General features: G+C 40.0%; 1 protein-coding gene across 4 annotated transcripts in view; it reads left to right on the forward strand.

Annotated features, from left to right (window-relative positions):
- LOC145976908 (protein Wnt-7b) overlaps positions 1–24,744 on the forward strand; it is a 55,717-nt gene that overhangs the window by 24,828 nt on the left and 6,145 nt on the right. For 3 of the 4 annotated variants that reach the window (XM_083108431.1, XM_083108427.1, XM_083108429.1), the window contains exons 2-5: positions 8,971–9,191; positions 24,101–24,215; positions 24,305–24,376; positions 24,506–24,593. In XM_083108431.1, the coding sequence (XP_082964557.1) occupies positions 8,971–9,191; positions 24,101–24,215; positions 24,305–24,376; positions 24,506–24,593 (496 nt within the window). The remainder of the gene's footprint in view (positions 1–8,970; positions 9,192–24,100; positions 24,216–24,304; positions 24,377–24,505; positions 24,594–24,744) is intronic. The other variant, XM_083108430.1, reaches the window with a different exon arrangement.

Consider the following 24,744-nt stretch of genomic DNA (forward strand, 5'->3'; position numbering starts at 1 on the left):
TTAATTTGATTCGTATTCAATGCTAATGGAAGGTGAAGTGTCTGTGATTCTTCATGTACGTCGAGCAACCTACGCGACGCACCGTCTCGAAGCGTAGCTTCGGGAAACAATGTTGGAACGTCGGAATTCAAGATAGCGCGCCGATTACACGCATCTAAAGTGCGTATCTACAGCAACGACACGGTCGTTTGATGCGAACAGCGATCACAATGTGGTCATTCATAAGTCATTCATAATATAACGGTTATCGAGAGAGAACAATTATTTTTTGAGGTTTTATTTTTTTAGAAAAATGTTTGAGATTTTATTTTTTTAGAAAAATATTTGTTTGAGGTGTATTTTACTTTTTAGTATTTTTCAGGAAAATTATTTTTTGAGATTTTATTTTTTTTTAGAAAAATGATTTTGTGGGGGAAAATTACCGTAAATTATTTTTAAAGACTTTTTTTTATTAAACATTTTGTTGCATACAAGGTAGAATTTTTTATATACTTGGCGTACTTTTTTTTTACCTTTGTAAGGGTCTTTTTAGAGGGATTCAAGATAGTGCGCCGATTACACGCATTTAAAGTACGTATCTACAGCAATGACACGTCGTTTGATGCAAACAGCGATCGTCACAATGTGATAATTCATAAGTCATTCATAATATAACGATTATCGAGAGAGAAAAACAGAGTGAAAAAGAGAGATATCCGATAATTGTTCCAACAATAGAATCGGACACGCGTGTCAACGATTATATTGGGGGATATCGCGCGAGCTGTGCGCTAAAGTGGTGTAAAAAACTCAAAGGATTCAATAAACGCGCCATAAATACGGGAATTAGATATACAATTCGCCGCGCGTGTGTAAGCGTGTACCTGCTTAAAGCGGGCTGGTCACTAAATAACGCACGCACTATCGGCCCACGTCGCGTGTACGACGCATTCGCGAGGGGACCACTTAGTAAGTCCTTAATCCTTATCTATGCGTATCGCGGGCATGCAATGCAAAGTGGACACGCGCATTGAATCGCGCTGAGATCAAATCGTATCCTTCGACTTATCGTGCACGCGCTTTTAGTGCATATCGTTGTAGTTTCAGAAGAAAACCGCGCTTTCTGATGTCGGTTATCGTAACGAATCCTTACGAACGCGTTTCCTATTTCCTTCTTAACTTTCCCGAATGCCGATAAATCATCGATCGCGGAGGAAACCGCACGGAACCTCGACTAAACCGTCGAATCGTTGCACCGCTTGTTAAGCGCGATCGATACGATGAAATATAGCGGCTAAATTGGCGTATTAAGATAAGTGCCTATCCGGTTTAAGGATAAGAAAAACAAAGCGAGCAACAAGAAGCGTCGAGGTAAATTCGATCACAAGAGGATTAGGAGAAATTTATGTTCCGTTTTACGTCGAATAATTTCGCGAAGAAACGAGATTAATATCGCATATGTGTATAACGAGTTTAATTAGCTAAAAAATTTATTTCGTTTTTATTTTAAATATATCAATGGTAATCTTCTTCTGTGAAACTTAATCAAACTCAAATTATTTATGAAAATTGCTATTCTATGTGTCTTAACTTGTTCATAAATAATTTTCAATGTCGCCTTTCTTTCTCTAATAAAAGAATTTTCATGATTCTTCATATTTATCCTCAGATTAGGAAAAATTTATGTTTCGTTTTACGTCGAATAATTTCGCGAGGAAACGAGATTAATATCGCATGTATGTATAACGAGTTTAATTAGCTAAAAAATTTATTTCGTTTTTATTTTAAATATGTCGACGGCAATCTTCTGTGAAACTTAGTCAAATTCAGATTATTTATAAAAACTGTTATTCTATGTGTCTTAACTTGTTCATAAATAATTTTCAATGTCGCCTTCCTTTCTCTAATAAAAGAATTTTCATGATTCTTCATATTTCTCCTCAGATTAGGAAAAATTTATGTTTCGTTTTACGTCGAATAATTTCGCGAGGAAACGAGATTAATATCGCATGTATGTATAACGAGTTTAATTAGCTAAAAAATTTATTTCGTTTTTATTTTAAATATGTCGACGGCAATCTTCTGTGAAATTTAGTCAAATTCAGATTATTTATAAAAACTGTTATTCTATGTGTCTTAACTTGTTCATAAATAATTTTCAATGTCGCCTTCCTTTCTCTAATAAAAGGATTTTCATGATTCTTCATAATTGATATTTCTCCTCAGATTTTATACGTCGATCGAATCATGAATACATCAAGAAGCGATTATCGATGCTTCGTCAATGATTCTTCGAATCAAGAGGGAGTAGCTCCGTGATTGTAGGTCGATCCGGTAACATTGTGAGTCACGTCCGTGAAGCACGTTTAATTTTATAGTAAGAACGAGAATGGGCGTATCGAATCTTGACGAAGTAGTCATCGTAACCAGAGCGAAAGAGCGTTTTGAATATCGTCGTGGTGGGCACCATTGTTGTGCAGACGAGTCGAACCTATCCCAACGTAGGTACACAGGAATGTATTTACGCACTAGCCGAAAAGAAAAAATCACGATCCGACAGAGAGGCGTCGAGATTCTCTCAAGAGCTATCTATTAAGCTATTTTTTAAGATATATATATTTCAAATGGAAATTAAATAACAGCGGATAAGAGATATAAAAGATCGATATGTGATATTCGTAATAACCGAGAAATTACAGTGTCAATCTTTTTTCGAATCCTTTATTATAGATTCAATTGAAAGAGCGTCAAAGATCCAAGACGATGTAAATCCGCCCCTACTGGGTACCCCTCTGGCATTTTCGATTAGTCACGGCGTATCGAATGCTCGAAACCCATTCGCCATGGGCCGCCGAGCTGAAATCTCGCTGGCAAAGAAAGCCCGAGAGTAATATACGCGGCGAAACCAACCGACCGAGGGGTATCGGCCTCGTGTAAGAAAGTGTCTCGAAGATTTGACGCCGGATAAGCATCCACATTGTGGTCCCCTCGGCAACGGATATCTCGAAGCCTCTTGACACTGATGGACAAACGGACAAAAGCAACAACAGCGACCGCGCTCGTTTCGGACACAAAGTTGAACGAATTCCGTCAGGACCAACAATCGCTGATAATAGCGTTCACGCGAGGGTAAGGCGGCTCTCTCGTAATAAAAAAAAATTAAAAAAAAACATGGAACGGTAAATCCTGAATATTTAAAGCCACACTGAAAAATCCCCGCGCACAAAGATCTCTGCATCGTTGACATTTAAAATTAAAATGAGTTAAAGTGAATTTTCCTAGACAATTAATCTTGTCACACACACGCGCGTGACACACACCAGTAAATTACTTCACGATTTCCACATTCTCGCACGTGAAGTTGCACGTGCGTCGCTCGCGATGCGGGAGAGATATCTCCGCTATAAGTATATCTTAAATTTGCAATCGCGAGTCGTGAATCTGCGGACTAGATAAGGGAATGATGCATAGGCTTCGTCCTGTTGAGACGCTCGATGGTTTAAAGAGACGTGTCGTCTCGAAGCCCGTAACATGCAATTTACAGAATGTTTCTCTTTTCATCGAATGCACGATAGCTTATATTAAAGACACGCAAAATCCAGGTGCGGAATAACACGAGAGAGAAATGTGAATTTCAAGATTGCATAATGACGTAATCTTCGCACTTTGTAAAGATTACCTTGTTCCGGCTAAATATCTCGGTGCTATCTCTATCGAGATAATGATGGATGAAATATCACGATGATAAAAAGTTAGCAATCATAATTTTTTTAATAATTCCAATCGACAGTGATGAGATAACGAGCTATTTAATAGCTATTAAATAGCTCGTTATCTCTTCACTATCAGTTTTAATGATTTTACAATGACTATTAATTTTATCGTTAGAACGTAATTCATTGCTCGTATAATTATCGCGATCTCGATTCTGCGTATATTTGAAATTGTAATCTGCGAAAAAACAGCGCAATGTGGACAATAAGAGATTCTCGACAATCGCGTTAATTAGACTGAGCTCGCTCGATTTTATTCAGCTACATCGAGATCTTGAGATATAGACACGCACGTACCGATCTCTGCAATTATTAAGTCTGCTACTGTCTTTCTCTCTCCCTCTCGTTCTCCCTCTTGTTAAATATACCCTGCGATAAACGCAATTGATCACGTAGATGGTATTTATCCACGCCTTCGCGATATATCCCTACAATGTGTGAGTGAAGCATGAAAGGACTGCGGTGATTTGTTATCTCAAAATAATTACGACCGTGCATTATTGCTGCAAAAGTATATCTTTTTAATATCTATAAATTAAAATCTTATTATATTATTTTTTAGGAAACTTGGAATTTTCTCTCATTTAAATTTTTACTAATTAAACTCCATCAACCTCTCGGTCAAGAATATTTTTTTACGATAATATTAGCATCTGATCTCTCTCTTTTTCCCTTTCGTTTCCGCTTCTGGAGCTTTTAGCGAATGGAGCATTTTGCAGATGGCATCTTCGATATCATCGCACGGTGCATTACGAAGATTTACAGTTATTCGAGCAAGCAGAGTGACACATGTATTATATAGCCAAGGTTTTCCCAGCCGGAACCCCCGCGGTGTCATACGCCGTGATCGCTATCGAGGTATCATCGAAGCAGAGCGAGAAGCGCCTACCGATATTCTCGTTGCCTCTACTACACGTCTATCCTACTATGTCAATCCTCGTAATCTACCGTGCAACCCGGCATTAATAAATACTCGTAGTGCCACAGATCATTCGAGGGATTTACGTCAAACTAAAGTACTCCAAAAGATAAAAATAATAGATCAAAACTGGTATTGTACGATCGCGTACTCGGGTCTTCTATTATTTGCTCTTCGAAGCTTTAATATTGATCCGATTAAAAATACTACTTTAATAGTCAACGATATCAATTTCCTTGTACGTTGGTATCATCAAGATGATTCATATATTTCGACTTTCTACGACTAACCACATGAAAGTTTCTCTCAAAAACCGCGTGGATGAATCGGCGGATTGTGATTCATCCCGTCGAAAAATTCCGGTGAGAAGTCGAAACGTGCAGGAGCAAAGATCCATCGAGAAATACATAGTCGAAGAAGATCCCAAGGAAGACTTAATCAAAGAACGTTCACAGGCTAGCTCCGCGAAAATTACAACTACCTATTATACATCATCTGCAAGCAAACACGTATGCGAAAGCACGTTCAACTTTGCTCGAAAATTAGTCTAAAGTATCTTAACGCGAAATTAATAATACTTGATAGACATAAATTGATGCAATCTCCCGTGGAAAAAAAATATAGAGTTTCGCAAGTTTTCTATGCGGCAAAGGTACTTTAACAGTAGCTTATCCACGAAATCAAAGAATATAAGACCATGTAAGACTGATTATTGCCCTCCTGAGAAGGCTGATGATTATTTCCTATTTTTCTGGGATTCGTACTGTTGCTTCTCTCCGCGGCTGTCTGATTCGCTCGAACTAGTCATTAGAGCAAATTGAGTAATGCCAAATAGCCAAGAACACGGCGGTTGATCACGATAATGAGTATGGTATCCTTCGTTGCGATAAAGACACGTCGGTATCATTCAAATAGACGGTGGAACGATTGGAAATTGTTGAAGAAAAAAGGCGTTGTCACGACTCTGTAATCACGATATATAAATTTGTTAAGATATTTACTATAAATATAAATATATATAAATTTTTTAATAAAAAAATACTTGTCTAACTCTATCGAATCGTGTGTAATGACTGCGTTTGATAAAAATGACGGGTGACGGATGCACAATTGAAATTGTCCCGACAGCGCCTTTAACAGTCGGTGGCGAACGGTGCTGCGATACCCTGTCGCAAATAGCACACCATTAGCCTCCGTATGAGACGGGCGTGATGTTATACATTACGCGCTAATGGCTACGTGTAGATTGCTGCTGAACGTATGTACGAGAGTCCGTTGTTCCCTTTTATGCGGCTGGTATACTAAAGACATGGGCGCGCGTATAAGCTCTTTGAAAATATTTTTTTCGACGTGAATATAATGACAATAAATATAATATAATCCAATTTAAAAATACGTAAGAATTGAAAGCGGAAAATACTCGTATCACGGTCGATCTTCCTTCGCCGAAAGAATGAGAATGTAACAATTGACCGTAAACCGGCGTAACGGCGCCGACATAATCGTGATAAAGTGCATTCTAACTACGTAACGAGCAATGAAGACGAATGAGTTATCGCTATCACCTACCCGTCCGTCACGTGCCAGAGGCATGGCGCAACTTGTGTCTAATGAAGGCTAACGAACGATGCATCCCGAACATGTAATTAAGCAGAAGAAGACTGTAGCCGCTAACATTTAACGTTATCGCTCCTTTGCGATCAATAGAGTCGGATTTTTCTGCGAATCGCTCGCTTCTCTCTTATTAGTTTCTTGATCAATCGTGACATGTACAGGGTGTCTCAGACTTAACGAATCAGTCGTTAATGGTAGATTCCTGAGATCATTTGGAAACGAAAACCTTAATATCAAAATGTTGAGGAAGTTGTAGTTTCGGCGCTACAAAAGATTAAAGATTACCAATCGGCGCGTTACATTCTCATGTGCTCAGGGACACAGCACGATAATATCGATATCGATAGAGAGATCGATATAAAATAAAAAATAGGATTCTGCAGTGAGCGCGATTGTGTCTTCGATGCGACAGTAGTCAGTAGTTTGAACATTTTGATGAAGTCTTCCTCAACATTTTGGTATTAGAATTTTTTGGTATTAGAATTTTCGTCTCCAAATGATCTCAGGAATCTGCTATTAACGGCTGATTCGTAAGGGGACATTCGTCTGGGACACCCTGTATATAGTATCGAACCATCGTTGTAGCGCAACTGGAATTAAATACCTACGGGAGGGACAAGGAGGAATTCTGGTCTCACCGTCTTGTATTATTATGAGAAATGACGTGGACCGTTCTCTTTCTTTTCACCTCTTCTTCCACCTCTCTCGCCAGGCCTCTCTCGTCCCTTGCAGGCGATCGCATCTTTCCGTTAAAGGGGAGTCACGAGTGCGCTCGCGAGAGAGAGATTCTTTGAAGGGACGACGACGGGCCCCTCGCGTCAACGTCTTCCTCGTTTATGCCTCGCGAGAGCGACGAGAGGGAGACGGAGGGAAGCGAAGCTCGGGATCCCTCCGGGCGAATTTCGGCCCGGCTCGTTTTCGCGGCGGCATGCCGCGGTCCCCTTCTCCTTTTCTCACGTTCGTCGTACACCCGGACACCCTGTAGATTGTCCCACCGCAGGGAGATTCGGCGGCCACCGGCGCGATGCATTCCAATGCAAATAATTCTCGCCCCGGGGACGCGACGTAATCGTCGCAATTTCATGCTTCTCAGAAATTCAACCTGCCTATCTTACACTCTCCGTCTCTACCGCATACGATCCTTCTCCCTACCGTGGTCTACCTGAAGCCCCTCTTACCTTATCCAGCCCCGAAACTCGATAACTCACCCTCGAGTATACCCGGGGCGCCTCGATATTTCATCGATGATCACGAAAGAATAACAGAATCGCGTAAGTGGTTCGATGAAAGGTGTATTTATAGCTATCTCGGGATGACGGATGGACGACACGATTTTATGAGTCACTTTTAAAGTGATCTAAAGCATTCGTGTATTTTCCATTCTACTTCTCTTGAAAGAGGAGAATTTAAATATGAATAAGCGCCTTGTAAGAATACTTGGGAGAGTATGCTTCGCGTTGTGGGATATAAATTACGCAACGGACCAGCAGGAGGCTGAGGATATCAAGTTTCAGCTTGTCGTCGCTTCGGTTTTAGCACCTGTTAATCGCTCCGTTCACGCAGCTTGCTCGTTAAAATATCGAAATAAGGACGATGAAGATGGATGACCGTAAAGTTTTCAATACAAATTTTACATACTTATATATGTATGTATCTACACAATTATTTAACATTAGGCTTATGGGTGACATAATCTTTTTTCAATTATGGTAGCCGCGTAGCAATTTTATTTTCCATTAATTCGTGTTGATAAGATGCGATTTAAGAGCAAGGAATAAACAAACTTTAATTAAATATTCTCCTACATGTCACGATTCCTATTAGGAATACGTGCACTGAGAAAATCGTTTGATTGTACCGACAAGGTGTATCTGATAGAAGGCATTTTTGTTAAACCAAGTAGAATTTCTAGTCATGATAAAACTCGATTTTTTATAACTAGAATGTTTAATAGACTTTACTCTGAGGATTTGATTAATATTTTCTAGTTGGAGCTATAAAAAATGTCTTGTTATATTAATTAAACATGAACATAGTGATGCCATTTTCTTTGTAAATTTAGTATTATTACCAAGAAAATTGGGTAAATTTAACAGGGAGAAATTAATCATACTCATCTGGTAATTCCTAAAGGAATTCTGATTCATTTTCCAACAGACATACTGGTTGAATCTACCAGATTTCTAATTAATGCAACCAGATTTTCTCACAAGTAAAGGTACCCAACTGTCACTCACGGATTCTAATGAAACTTTGTACTTGTAAAACTATGCAAAATAATAGACACGTATTTTTTTTTATCTGCGGAGAAGCGAAGGCCAGAAACAACCCCTTGTATACAGGGTGGGCCATTTTAATCGACACCTTGGCGACGCCATCCAAGGTCAAATTCATGGCGCCAGTAAATAGATCTTTTTACACCCTACAACTTTTGTCTGAAACAATTTTTTATGAAACTTAAATTTTTGCGATACGAAGTCCGTATATCCACCCCATATATACAAGGGGTTGTTTCTGCCCTTAAAATCGCTTCTCCGCAGATAAAAAAAAAATACGTGTCTATTATTTTGCATAGTTTTACAAGTGTACAGTTTCATTAGAATCCGTGAGTGACAGTTGGGTACCTTTACTTGTCAGTGTGTTCGCGATTCTTTAGCATAATTTTAACGGACCCCTCTGTTTCAGGGTGGTCGGGGCAATGGTGGTCGGCGCGGCCGTCTGCAGTCGTATTCCAGGATTGGCAAAAAGCCAACGCGAGCAGTGCAAAAAAGCGCCGCACGCCATGCCAGCGGTGGGCGAAGGTGCCGCGCTGGGTCTACGCGAGTGCCGGCACCAGTTCCGACATCACCGTTGGAACTGTTCCCACGTGTCCAGCGATCAGGTCTTCGGCCACGTGGTGGTAGTGGGTAAGAAGGATTGTCCTGTCACCGCGCGCGCGGTATTTATTACACCGTATAATGCACCTCGAAACGCTGTACACGCGCATTTCTACTCCTTGTATTCCGCTACATCGCCGCAAAAGGGTGAAACGGTGTAAAATTGCGCGGTTACTGGCCATTCGTTGGTGATGTTGGCGCGCGCGCGTGACGGAAAAACAGTAATAGAAAATTTAAAAGAAGAGAAGGAAAGTCTAAACACATCGGAAGATTCATCCTTTGGACGTGCATGCAGTAAAGTTGTACAACTTATTACCCGGTTTACCGGTATATTACGTGCCCATGTCGGAGCATCCTCGAAACGTTGCGAGTTAAAGAAGACACACGACCGTTAGTTGTATCACTCTCGCGTTCTATTAGGCAGTTGTAAACGTGTATTAGATTAATTATCTCTTGATTAGGATCTCTCCTCCTGTGCTTCGCCATCGACCCACCCGTCCGTTTGTGTCCTAAACGTAGGATTCTCTCTAATTATCAAATATCTTTCCATAAGAGATGCGATTTCGGAGTCAAATTAATAAGCCAGCCATCCGTACCACTTAAGTGTAAAAATTATTACGGTGTGCCAGTTGAATATACAATATCAGCGAACGTATATATCTCGACTCTTTCAGCGGTCCTCTGTTAACAAATTAAAATGCGCATCTTAAATATTCGCATCGGCCATAATTTCACGAAGCCAATAAGTAAAAAATAATACGCATTCTTGTGCGTGTAACTGTGTCTGTGTTGGAGTGCTCGAAGGATTGACCGCGATATAACGGTAAAACAACGGAGCAAGTTTGCGTTTGCAAATCTAACCCGAATGCTTCGACTCGTTGAGTTTTCGCGATCAAAAATCAAAAATTACCGAATTAAATGTTCTATTCAGGTCAATTTAACGCTAATCCGAGAAGGTACTTATGCTTGAACGCACTTTTATGACGATTTTTTGTAGACGAAACGTAGTGCATTTTTATCGCACTTTTGTGGAAATCAACAAAATGACAGTATCAAAAATTAACTAGGAGAAACACGCCTGGAATAGACATATCAAATAGGACCTCTCGAATTTCCAAGATCGAAAAGGTTCTTTTCTTTTTATCAATTTCCTCGGCTGAGCAACAACTCTAAAACTTTGTATCCCGATGTAAGATTAAATATGTACCCACTTAATCATCGTCTTATCCGCAGCTAAAAAAAGCAAGAAAAGCTAAATCCTTCTCATGAGACGCATCGCGCAATTATTTAAACGCGCGCTTGATATACGGCAGGCGTCCTTAATTTTCTCGCCTCTTAATTTTCGGTGGCTTAAGGAGTAACTTAATCGCTGACACCTTGCGTGTCGTGTGGCAGATCGGCTCGGTGACAAACGGCGAAAACGATATTTCTCGAGGACAAGATAATCCCCGGGTCCTGTGAGTGGAAGCTGATGTGTGATCCGCGCTCGCATAAATATCACTAAATACGACATATTTGTCATTCTGGCATTAAAAACCGTAACCGCGAATATGGGAGGGAAAGGGATAAGTGTCCCAACGTCGAGGATCCACTCGGCGATATACAGGGTGTCCACGTTCTAAATTCAAAGCTCGTGATCTTCAAAAAGTTTAAAATCGAAAAAATAAAACTGAAGGAAAATCACCACCAAAGTTGATCGCGATTACATCTCTAATTTTTCCAAAGAATCAAAATATTGTTTTCATATCATAGTTTTTTTTATTATTGATAGAATCTCGGAAACACCCCGTACGCAGTTTTGCGGTGGCCCAGGTAGGCGATTTCTCATGATTAATTTACAACGGATTAAACTGCCGAGGAAGAAGAGAATAAAGTCTGGTAAACGCGATGCGATTTACAACGCGCAACGAGACATTCGTACTTTGTTACCCGTCATCTTGTTGCCATTGTACGAGGCTCGTACGTCACCATCGAGAGGCTCTCGCGGGTTATGGCTTCTGGAATTCTACGCTGAATAAAATGCGCGTATAGTGCATCGTAAAGCCGTGTGTGCGTGTGCGAAAGGGATTGGAAGGAAATAACGCGATTACACGCGGAGATTTGCATAAATCACGAAGGCACACGATACACCAATTTCCGATAATTAATTATCAATTTACTATGCTAATAATGATCGTCATCTTTTTATTCGATTAATATCAAAGTGACGTACGTCGCAAAAAATTCGCGCATTAGAATCCAGCCCCTTCGCCCCTTGTCGCAATTTGTCAATAAAATCTGAAATCTAAAAAATCTAAAAAAAAAAAAAAAAAAAACGCGTACGTAATATTTCTTCAAATAAGAAAGAGCGGCACATTTTACGCTCAACGACCGACGCGAAGCGGAGAGCGAAAATAACGGCGGCAATCTCGAGGAAGTCGGACGAGAAATAAGAAGATCGGAAATTAATGCGCAAAAGAGAGTATAAATAACGCTCATAAGAGATCGGGAGGGCGCGAGGGAAGAGCGGAGGGCGGGGGAAGGGAGAGAGGGGGGAGGGGGACAGGCAGGGCGGTCAGTCGCTAACTTAATTAGTGAAATTAACGGAGCCGCTCGACATGCCAAAGCTACGAATACGGCAATGTACGCTCTTCAAGATATTTCCCCGGCTCTTAAAACGCTCGCATTATGCACTCCGTGCATAATTCTGTGCGCAAGTGTGCGTGTAGAAGCGTACAGATAGTTTCAAAGCAAATAAACCGCCATTAACGCGCTTGTTTAAGAAACATATAAAACCGACAGGTGCGTTGAGTGACGCAGAGGACGAAATACGGTTCGTCGAATCGCGTCTAAGACTCGCGTCGCTCGTTAGAAGAGGCTGCGGATAAATGAGCGGAATAAATTTCTGGTAGCGAGGTATCTCTCGGGGCACCCTCTCCGAGATAAACTCTAATTTATCTGCATTGTGAGAGAGAAATATAGACACCTCGGGGCGTGCAATTTCAAAATATCTCCGAGATACGTCGATATACACATATGCACACACGCGTGTATGTTGTCTTCTCGCCGCCGGTGCGATTCGCATAATCGCGTATCGAAATGTTAACGAGATATAATATAGATATACTATAAACAAATAAATATTTAAATATAATTAGGCACGTCTGGTCGCCGTCGATCTGAAAATCCCTCATTACGGAGGCGATGCTACTTAAAACCAATCCGAGTCGATTCGTCGCGGCCCACTCGGTCGATTCGTGGTGAATACATTTTCATAAATTAGGCAGAGACCCGGGAGACTTTTTCGAGATACGAGAAAAGTAGTGGGCGATGATCGTCTAATCGCCCAAATGAAACGACGTGATTAAGAGATCCATTACGCGCGGTCGATGGACCATACGTTGTAAATTCGAGCCAACAGGACGACGTTCCTGACCCACCGACGTCATCGCGAAAAATTGCATAAAAGCACTTCTCTCTTTCTTTCTTGTTTAGTTAATTATTATTGTAATAATTATATCTCAATCGTACAGCGAGAATTGTCTTCCAAAAGTCATTGTCACTTTGAGCTAGATTATCGTCGCTTTTATTAGCATGTAACTTCACAGATGAACTTTATTCTGACTTGCATGACAAAATAATTCGGACCGCACAGCAAACGAGCGATAAACAAAGGCAGGAACAAAAGGGGAGACAATGCGAAAGATTCTACACCAACAAGCGTATCCTCCTCTGCCCTCTTCCTCTTTCCAGCCGAATACCATTGACAAGGATGCTGCGTTAATGCGATGCCTTATCAATTTTTGTTGGATTCGATAGAGCGCCTTTTTGCACCTCCTCCTCCTTCCTTCCATTCTACCTATATCAATCCTGTTCTCCGCGCTCTCTCGTGCTCGCGTATTTTTTTTTTCATTTTCTCTCAACTTCTTATCCGTCTCAAATAACTGGACTGGCCCACACTCGGCGCTCTCGCATGGACACACCTACCTACCTGCCTGCGTCTACCTGCCTTTACCTGCCTGCCTGCCTACCTGCGGTTCCCCCGCTTGGTGCATAGCCCCCGATGCATTCATTCTCCTGTTTCGCATCGATGTACATGCATATTGAGCTATGTCGCGCGGACGACCGTGCGAAATGGCGCACACGCCAGTTTCGACACACGCATGCACGCACGCACGCACGCACGCACGCACGCACGCACGCGCGGGGTAAACCAACGGTGAAGCGAAATGATCCATCAGGTTGCGAAAAGATAAGTTTTTTTTTTGAGAAAGAAAATAATAATAATAAACAAAATAATAATAACCCTCGTCTCGAAAAATATCAGCTTTAAAAATTGACAAATTAGTTTCTTTTATTTCCTTATCTCTTTAATTAATAACCAATCTCGGTTTTATAACCCACCAGAAAGAGTAAGGCAGTATCGAGAACCCAGTATGTAATTGTATCGCGTTTAAAGCAACGTGACTCGATCTATCTCTGTCAACTTTATCGTACCGCTAATTTGTTCGATAGCTTGTTGGAGAATCTCTGCCGGCTCGAGATAAGATATACGGCTGCATCCCGGCTCGCGAACAGCGAGTGATAACATTCGCGAGAGGAAGCTCCGCGTATCTACCGTGTATCTTCCTCCGCGAAGGAAAAAATAAATTAAACTAGATAAAATACGCGGCATGGGTGCGCGAGCGAAGGGGTACCGCCTGGGGAAGGAGAGAAATGGCCTTCAGGAATTTACGATCGGGCGCAGAAAATTACTATTGCCGCGGCAAGTATCGCGACATATATCCCTCGGTCTCGCTTGATATACCCGCGAAACTGATATTTATTCGAAGGTAAATTACGAGGCCGCGGATCCGTTTAGGTAACTACGAGGCTACGTCCAAGAGAACGTTCTGTTCCGGGGATAAGTGTCGGTCGTGCGATTACATTTCGAGCAGATTTAGGCGTCGCACCGCAATTTGCCTGGCGATCTCCTGGCTCGCGCACGTATAAGATCCGCGATAGTAGTCGGTCATGGGATACCGTATCTTATAGGAAGATGGGCGAGACGAATTTCCCTCTACAAATATAGACGAGGGAGAGCCTCCTTTCCCTCTCCCTCCCTCAGCATCCCTCATTATTGGCTACGTCCGGGCTCGTGCTCGGCGATGATCTTGCTCGCCGAAGGCGAAGGAAGGTAGGAACGAACGGGATCGATATAATTCAACGTACTTTAGCATAGAAGAGCGCCAACGGCGAGCAACACGAGCGTGGCGTGGAGGATCCTGGTGTGGATTGAGTTATGGACCGATGCGCTCAGGCGCTGGCTCGAGTCCTCGGGGGCTCTCCCCATCTGTGGATATAAGGGCTCTTTAAGCGTCTCGTATAAATAAACTAGTTAATAAATTAATATATCACGCACCGGCGCATATCTCCCTCCTCGAATCGCTGCCGACGTGGACAAGTGCCCCTGCGAAAATCGCCAACGAGACAACCGAGGCCATTAATAACGACGTAAAAGAAAGAGAGAGAGAGGGAATTCGCGTCGCTTCTCACCAGTGTGTCCTTCTTATTAAGATGTAACCGGTCATCGGGAGCAGTGTACGATAAATACCTTCCAGGAAAACGCTCGGGGAGAGTAAGTAGATAGGTAGCTGTGAAATTCTTTCTTTTTCTCCCCTTCTTCTGATAACAGGTAGATACTCGGACCTCGAGTAAGAGTTTCGCGCGGTTTGTAATAATAAACGCGATAATGCCTCGTTCGCTTGCGATGTCACGCGAACGTAGTACGCGAGTAATCGTATGCGTGCGAGTTATGAGTCTCGAGCCTTGAGGCAACACCGGGGATATATCTCGAGACTCAACCCTTATTTAATCTAAGATACGGTGAATGTTTGCATTATCTCAATCTCAATTAAGTTATTAAATTAAACAACACTCGACGCGTCATTCCCTTTCTACATTAATTTATCGTAACATGCATACGTGTAAATTGTCTAAAATTGCATGTATAAATTTATACAAAATTAAATGCTAAAGTTTACACTGTTGCGAGATGTTTCACAATAGGAGAGATATACGTGTAATGCTTATATGCTCTAGCGACACCGCGAAAAGGAAGACAGAGAAATCTCGCGAAAGAGAGAGAGAGAGAGAGAGAGAGCACACACGACAGCCATAAATCACCAGCCTAACATAACGAATACCGTAAACGAGATATGACCGTGGATCTCCGGACTAACTGATATACTAGACGCGACCCCCCGTCGCCGCAGCCTCGCGCGAATACGAGTGTCGTACAATGACGCATTAAGTGCATTACACGCTTACGTGACAGGGATCTCTCTCTCTTTCTGTCGGCGTTATTTAATATCGCATCTAGTGGCACCTCACCAGGAGTACTAAGATAGTTTGATAGTGAAATAGAGCAGTCTTTGTCTGCAGCGAACAATGATTTATCATACGATAAGAGAAAGAGATGTAAATAACAGTGAATATATTAATAATGAATTTGAAACGCTATTTGGAGCGATCTTTGGAGAATCAAATTTTATCTTTGTAGATTATTATTTATTTAATAAACGTAATTTAAAAAATAATGAAAATTATTTTAAAAAATCTCACACGGATTATTTTGATTTTCGTATATTTTAAATATCTTTGGATAATACGAAATATACATGATTCAGAAATTTATATTCTGTAATATATGATAAAGTGATATCTCTGAGAAATATAAACTTTTGTAAATAATTATAAAAAAATTTTTTTTGTACAAATTTTTTAAAACAATTTTGAGAGATTTTTAGTAATATTTAATTTTGAGAATTTATCAGCGATTCTTAAGAGAGAAAAAGAGAGAGAGAAATTATACCATATATTTATCGTTTACCACGATCCGGATCAGTTAAGAAAAATCAAGTCGGACTACCTCGTTAAAAATGAGATCCCTCGACGAAAAGAAACAAGCATGAGAGCCCAAAGTGGATTCGAATGCAAATTCAACGGTCGGACTTGGATCAAACAAATGCTAAGTGCGTCTTAATTATAGTAATTGGTTAATTGTCCCGTGTTATCTGATCGAGTTCAACTTGTCGATGGAGCAAAAATCACGCGCATTTATCCTTATCAGATTTTTGTCCGAGGGTACTGGAGAGAGTCGTGCTGGTTTCACGTAAAAGAACATAAAAACTGAATCGGAACCACGTGCAATTCGTTAAAATCGAATAAACGTCCATTGATTATGAATTTATTATGCCCACGGTGGTCCTTATTATAGGCTCGTAAAAAATTATTCATAGCCGTTGCGTCAAAATCGCAATCTCGTTAATCTGCGATTTTTAATTTCTTAGTTTTTACTGTGTGCGTGCGTGCGCACATATATGTGTGTGTACCTATACTAAAAAGTAGCATATTTACAGGTACTCGAGTTTATTAAGAGTAACAGAATTATTGGAGCGCAAAATTTGGCATACATAAATTAATTTCTTATAATTATAAGCTTCGTTAATTGCTCATCGTACTTATGCTAAAATTAATTGCCTCAATCTCTCAACGAAAACACTGCGATTAATACGCCGCGATTTCGATCTTTTTTTTCTGATTGCGCGCCAAAAAGTGCGGTCACTCCGTTTTAATCCAGCAATCGCTCCTCGGCGGCGGTTTATGATGATTGAACGATGATTATTCATTGAATCGGCGCGGCCAAGTAGTTTCAGATTACAAAAGGACGGTCAAAAGGATGACCATAAAAGTCGGTCCCGCTCTCTCGTCCGTCTCGCGAAGAGGAGAGTCGTGCGATGCTCTTTGTCGTACTTTGGTCCATCCATCGTCGCACAAAAGGGAACAGAGGGAGGGGGAGGGAGGGAGAGGAGAAAACGTACTGAATCGCACGTGCATTACTTTTACGCCATTGTATAAGGGAGAGAGAAAACGCGGGCCCTAAAATATTCCACCCCGTACGCTATCATCGCGCGGTTATGCCTCATGAATAACTCTTGGAATATCTCTTCTCTTTCTCTCTCTCTTCTTTTTCTCTCTTTCTTTCTCTTTCTCAGATCCGTATTATGAAGACAATCGACCGCGCCGGCGTTAAACCATAGGCATAAGTGTTAAACGACACGGCGACCATTGGGATTTAACTGGCACACGCATCCCCCTAAAGTCGTTAATCTTTTAACTCCCGACTACTATGGTTGCATAATATTGCGATGAGTGTATGTGACAGTTCTTATCATGTGACGTTTCGAATAAATGAAACAATGTTCTTTGGGTCAGAATGTCATAAGCGGTAAAAATTACTTTAAAAATTATTTGATTGAAAATTGTAAATAAAAAAAGAAAAATTATTCCTTTAAATTTCTCTACAACATCGATACTAGATTTAAATAATCTTTTCAGAGGATTGATTGTTGAAGATATAATACCTGATTTTTGTTTGCTGTAAAAGATATCTAATTTCAATATTCTTTCGACCAAATTATCATAACCGATAAAATATACTTTAATAAAAATTATTTTATTAAAAATTCCGGATAAAAAAAATTAACTTTAAATTTCCAACATTGATTTAAGTAATCTTTTCAGAGGATTGAAGATCCATATAATAGCTTTTTTTTACAACTGTAAGATAATCTTTTTGCAATTTCAATAAATTCTGTGTCCTGCAGACTGTTTCCGCGAAACGCTACCGAACTGTCATTTAATTTGATTTATGTGGTAAACAAGCTATATATATTAATTACTACTTGCTCGTTGCATCGGCGAGCAATGCCGATTCTGACAAAGATTCGCCCGAGGCTTCGTCGATGAATCAAGTTTCTTACGATCGCAAAACGATAGCGATAATTCGAACTTTGTTCGTCTGCAAAAATATCTTTCTGGTCTTTTTGACAGTGCCTTTAACGAACGCAAAACGCAAATTAAAAGATCTGACTGCTAAGGGATTTTATATTACGATACGATTATCTCCTCGTTTAAAGGAGTGGAATAATAATTTTCGATTTGCTCGTCAATTTATCAATCTAAAGTCGCAAAAAATCGAATTGGAATAAAAACGCACGGCCGAGTCATAATTATCGCGGAAAAATAATCAGCGAGGACCTTTATAAATAATGCGTCGCCAAACTCGAATGCATCCTGCGTTCGCGATATTATCGCAATGTATTCGTAGGGATCCTGATTAATGCGAATACTTGATACCTAAGAGCGATGGCTAGCTGCACTCTATTTTTTTATGCTATTCAGCTTTATACAGACGTCCTTACGCAGATCAATCGCGAGGAACGAAGAAAGGAAGCGACGTTTCATTCGTCCTGGCATCGTATCGTTCAATGGTACCCTACCTACCATCGATACAGGGTACGTAGGCGAGTCGAGGGCGAACGATCTGTTCTCTTGTGACAAACGCCATGGGCCAATAAGGATTTCCCGTGCACAATACTCGTACATGCATACAAGAGAGACGCGCGAAACCTTTAACCCCGACACGACGAGCGAAAAGAAAGGGAGGAGAGACAAAGCGCGAGCGAAAGCAAGTTTCACACGTACACACGTGCATGTGTATGTGCATACATACATAGGAGCGAGCGAACAAATTTTTCTCACGACGAAATAAAGATCTTGTCGGACACGAGGTGATACAAGACGAAACATCGCCACGCGTGGTGGCCGAAACATGCTCGTTCGCTAAGATATCGCTGGCTCTCTTCTCAGCGTCCACCCACTGAGAGTTTACATTTTGTACATGTCTCGCTTGCTGAAGCGCTAAGAAGCGAGGAATTGTAATAAATCTAATTGCATTACAATTAATGAACAGTTTCGATTAGAAAATGCAGCAAATAAATCTATATAAATAGGTAAAATACACAATTATATATTGAATTTTCTTAATCTAATGACAATCTAATACTGGAGATTGCGCAGGGATATCTTGATCTCGATAAAATATTAAATTACGTCGAGTATATTTGATACACCCATGTATAAAAAGAACTCGGAAAACAGATCACATTACTGGATCCACCTACAACGATACACATGTGAGTCTCTTAGAAGCCAAGTTAATCAACTTCACTTGTATATTTTTTAAATTTTAGTACCATAACGCTAATCATATGCTCTGGTACTAAAATTAAAAAATTCATAAAAAATGGAATCGATTAGTTTGACTTCCGAAAGATTCATACACTGTCGAGGAAATCTCTGACAAGCGAGAGATCGGTCTCTTTCTAGTCGGATTAAATCACCCCCCATACCTTCTCATTTTGAGACAAATAACGAGTCATATCACTTAAATGACGCGGTAATATCGCACGAAATATTTTATTGCCCAGACATGATACATTCGGACTCGTTACCTTTAATAAGGTAACTCGCGAAGTATAAAATCGCGGAGGACATAATAACGCAGAGTTAGGCAGAAAAAGAAACGTCATCTTAGACAATGCGAGCATTGTGGGTGGATGTTGCGATGCATCACGTATTTGAAAACTACCGCTACGAATGTGTCTTATGTACACAACAGATAAGACGCGAGATTTAATTCTCGTCGGGATTATTTCTCGTGCCAGTTTTAATGCCAGGCAACAAATCATAGATTCTCGCACTTTGATTAGTCCCGCCAGAGTAATCAATTTGATTCTCGCGCAGAATCGTCAACTTTTCTATTCACTAATTAATTTGAAAATTTTTAAATTGGATAAATCATACCTTTCTCCCACGATGAGCGATGAAACTCGATAGAGATCGTTTCTTCCATGACGCATAATGGAAATATTTTTTCCCAGATGAGTACGAAAAAGTCTGAAACAAAAAATATAAAATATATTAATGGAAATCCTTAAGACACTATGCAGATATTTTAAAGAGAAAAATAAGATTAATATTTGTTGAAATAAAATAAAAGTTTAAATTATGATTCCTCGATTACATTTATAATGAAAATTGCTGTCTGGATTGTAAAACATATCTGCAGGTTTGTAATATTATACGTATTTATATTAATGATAAATTTTTGCTGGAGAAATGAACGTCGCGCTAAGAAATGGATGGTCGGGGGATTGCGATGAGAGATCAAACTCATTATTAAATTTGATTTCGCGTCGTGCAATCGTCGTAAATAATCGCCCACGTTCGGTGACGCGGCGGCTTATAAATTTCGTATAGCCATTATACGAGTCACTTAAAATGCGATGATATAAATTAAAAGATCGCTCAGGCATGACGATTGATCGCGGGGCCCTTACACTGCTCCTTTTTACAGCTGTCGCTTAAACCGTCCGCCTCTTGAACAGTAGTCGACGATACTTCGATACATAGAATCGAAAATCCGAGTAAAAATAATAATCTCGATAAATATCAAGCGCAGAAATGATTGCGATTCGGTCACTGCGAACAAAGATAAATTCAACGAGAACTATTGCACGCAGAATAATCCATTTTCGTTCAACTCGCTGCTCCGCAATATTTTCAGACGTTAATAAGCGCGCGGGCAAACGTGACATACACGACGCACGCACAAACGCACATATACAGATGGCTACGCATATAATGTACGGCGCAAATAGATTGAGGCCTACTCTCTCGCCGGTTCGGCATGAACAACGACTCTTCGGTATCACCGTATGCCGTGACCTAATATGGAAGCGGTGCTCATTTGGCGCGTTCACGTTTTACAGCTGAAATGAATTTATGTGAAAAGGCCACCTCTCTTTCTCCTCTCCGCCCATCGGCGGAAGCGAGCGAACGAGCAAGAAAGAGAGGGAGAAAAAGAAAAAAGAGCCGCAGCATCGCGGCAAATGCCGACGAAACGATAAATTTACCCCTTACCGGCTCTTCCGACGTTAAACGGATGGCCACGCTGCCGTCCTTTGACATAAACGCTTGGCGTAAATTCATCAACCTTTTGACCGATGCGCCCGGCTCGGGACAATCGGCTCCTCTTTCGATTTCGGCGCAAAGCGCCGATCGCGATTCGAAAGACGCTTTCGAAATGCAAATTTGCTCTTCATATAATTTTCCATTATTAATAGAACAAAATGTACAGCACCGGTCAAAAATATATCACCTTTATGTTTTTTGAGGATAAATTCAAATTGAGATTAATTCAAAGTGTATATATTTAATCAATTTTTCTTAAGTTGCTGTTTTCATTATTGAATGAAAAATTTATTATTGTACAGTAACTTACATACTTAGTATTAAACATATTTGACTAGATAGAAATATATGCCCTTTGAATTAATAAACACCTCAAAACATATAAAGATGATAAATTTTTGACCGGTACTATAAGTGAAAAACAGGACATATAGAAGTCTCGGAAGAATAATATACCAAAGTATCCAGAAATGAAGAAATCTAGAGAATTCGACTGCGATATATAAAGTTGAAACAGACACACTCGTAAGGGACATCGAAACCTTTCATTTCCCACACAAGACCGCGCACTGTCCTATTACGTTCTTAGTCTTCACGACAGAAACCATGGCGCAAAAAGCGCAGCATCATGGCCGCAATCTCGCGAGGCGTAAACGCGTTCGTTTTCTCACCGCGAGTCCGTCGAGTCCGCGAGTGCGATTGCACGACAAGAACATCATCGTGGTAACCGAGCAACAAAGTCTGACAATAAAAGCAGAAGAGAATAGAATGTACGCGACTCTGCAACGCCACGTAGGATGCTGTCATATATTTTTTCCAAACACCCTGCATTCGCCGCATTGTCCTCTCGAGAATCACCTTCGCTCGGTATAATAAGACAATTCAATTAATGACGTCTAATCGCACAGTCAAGTCATCATACTCTTGGCACGTTTGTATTTTTAACTCTTCTTAATATCTTTCTTTTAGCTGCGCTTCCCTACTACTTTATATTTGTTACATATGACTTACGTAATGTGAAAGAACAGGAAATCTCATATGCGTATTTGTAATTTATCTTTCAGTAGCTTTTATTCCACATGTATTCATTAGACATTGAGACTGAAGATTAATTATTAAAAATAGAGAAAGTTCATCTTGGCGTGCTAGAAATGTGGAGATACTATATGCATATTTTAAACCGCCTTATTCTGTTCATTTAATAAATAAAAATCAAATAATATTTGCAAAATAATATTTGCAAAAAATAGCCCTCCTTTTCATAATTGCATAGATGATTTTGGGACGAGGACAGTTCTATCTTGACATACGTTGTCGCAATCGCAATAATCAAAGCGCGCATCGCAAAAAATCGGAGCCGAATGCAAGAGTCGTGGATGTAACTTCTTTCGCGGGGCTTATTTACTTTCATAACACACGAGGTCCAGGCAGGCGCGTGTCGGTGGCTGTGAGTTATGACCGCGTGCATAACAAACATCGACTCGAGTTATCGTGTAGGATGATTCCGCTGTAATTACAGTTAGCCGGATCTCTTTTCATTTCTCAGCGATTGCTCGATAAGGAATACACTTGTTGCATAGGCGACCGTAACCGAGGGATGTATAATCAAGGGGTTCGCTTGAATCTTATAAAAAAAATTTTCTGAAAAAACTAATTTTCCAAATATTTGTATTCAAAATTCCAGATAAAAGATTTTTTGATACAATTTCCTAAAATAAATTTCTTTATTGTATGTATTTTCTAATGCTTTTCACTTATAGAAAGAATCTTAAGTTTCAAATGCTAGACTTACAAGTGTACTAAAAAAAATTGAGTAGCTTTCGTAAATTAAAATTTTTCACTTGCATAATATTTTCATTTTTTCATCATTAAAAATTAAAATAAAGAATACCGCATATTCAATATTTTGTTCAAACATGAAATATGTAAACAGATTTTATATAGACATATTTATATTTTAAACACATAAATTCACTTGACTTATCGGCAGATTATCGATTGCTTGCAGTATAAAAGCAAAATTATCAGAGAATTTTTCAAAAAATTCCCCGATTCTAAATAAAATTCTATGAAAATTTCCTGATTTTTCCAGATAAAAAAAAATTCCTGATAATTTTTAAAAAATTCCCCGATTCTAAATAAAATTCTATGAGAATTTCCTGATTTTTCCAGATAAAAAAATATTCCTGACAACTTTAAATTTTCCTTTTTTTCCAGAGAATAAACATCCAGATAATGCAAAATTTAATTTAGTCATTATATTGTTCGATCGATATTCTTCTCTCATATTCTTCTCTGGTAATTATACGAAAGCGAAAATTTCTTCCACGCAAACTGGCTTGCATTATAAATTCGATGTTATATAAATCGAATCTACATGAGATTATCACGCGATTACTGACGTGACGGACGCGCGAATTAAAGCCAAGCAGATTTGACGACGATAGAGTGAAACGCCAACTGAATCGGACAGTCCTGAGAGCGGCGCGTAGGTGTCGACGACGACGATGATGATGGAATGAAAAATGGGTATCGCGAGAAAACGGACATACGGTAATTCATTCGACGTGGCATAAACGAGGCGAGAGCGCGGCTCACGCGGCTAATTAATTGCGCTCGCGCGCGGCACCGTCACGATGGCGAACAACTAGCTGTAATAAATTCGCGTGACGGAAAAGAATGCTTGACGAGGCAGCGCCAAGCTAGAAAGCCTCGGGGTCCTCGGATCTCCGGTCGACGTGTAAATTTCAAACGAATCACGATTCACGTGGCTATAAACGTTCAATTATTAATTGACCCGGAAAGAGAGTGCGTTTATGTTTCACATAATCTACGGATGATGCTGACCACAACACATGTATTCATATAATCGTGGCAATCTTCTATACAGCTTGTGTATATAATAATAATATTTTATATTATATAATAATATTTTATATTTTATATAATATTTTGTATTATTATTATATAATAGTAATATTTTATATTTATATTATATAATAGTAATATTTTCTTGAAAATTTTTCTATTCTACTAAATTTGACGCTTGTAATTTATATAACGGATTGAAAAATTTTTTTAACATAAATTTCTATTTACAGGTAGTAGGGAGGCAGCTTTCACGTACGCGATAAGTTCGGCCGGTGTCACGTATGCGGTTACCGCAGCTTGTAGTCGCGGCAACCTCACCGCCTGCGGTTGCGAACCTGCCGTAAGGTACTTGCAAATTTCACGATGTGAAATTGTGTGTACATGTAACATACAATATTAATTATTATAGATTAATATATCGCGTCTATTTGTAGGACGAGGAAGGAATTACCGCCGAACGGCTGGGAATGGGGCGGTTGCAGCGCCGACGTCACGTACGGAATGAGGTACTACGTTAATTAAGCAAAGATAGTTAATTAGATTCTCGCTAATTCCAAGTTAGCTTGCCTCGCGACGACAAACGCTCGCTTTCTCTAGAGACACGCGTGAATTTTAATATTATAATTTAATGCTAGGTTCGCGCGTAGGTTTCTGGACGCGAGGGAGATCGAAGGAGACGCTCGGAGCTTGATGAATCTTCACAACAACAAAGCCGGAAGAAAGGTAAGGAAGTAAATTGACGCTAGCGTTTCTCTTTCGCGTTTTTATATCTCCTCGTAATATTTATAAGAATGTCGGTTTTTTTCGCGAGAAGAAAGCTCTCGGATATGAAAAGTCAGTCAAAAGTCAGTCGGACAGATAGCGCGTAAAGCAA

The sequence above is a fragment of the Camponotus vicinus genome, unplaced genomic scaffold (assembly GCF_025532165.1).
Source record: "Camponotus vicinus isolate PSW18456_S1 unplaced genomic scaffold, iyCamVici1.0 SCAF_9, whole genome shotgun sequence".
Taxonomy (NCBI): Eukaryota; Metazoa; Arthropoda; class Insecta; order Hymenoptera; family Formicidae; genus Camponotus; species Camponotus vicinus.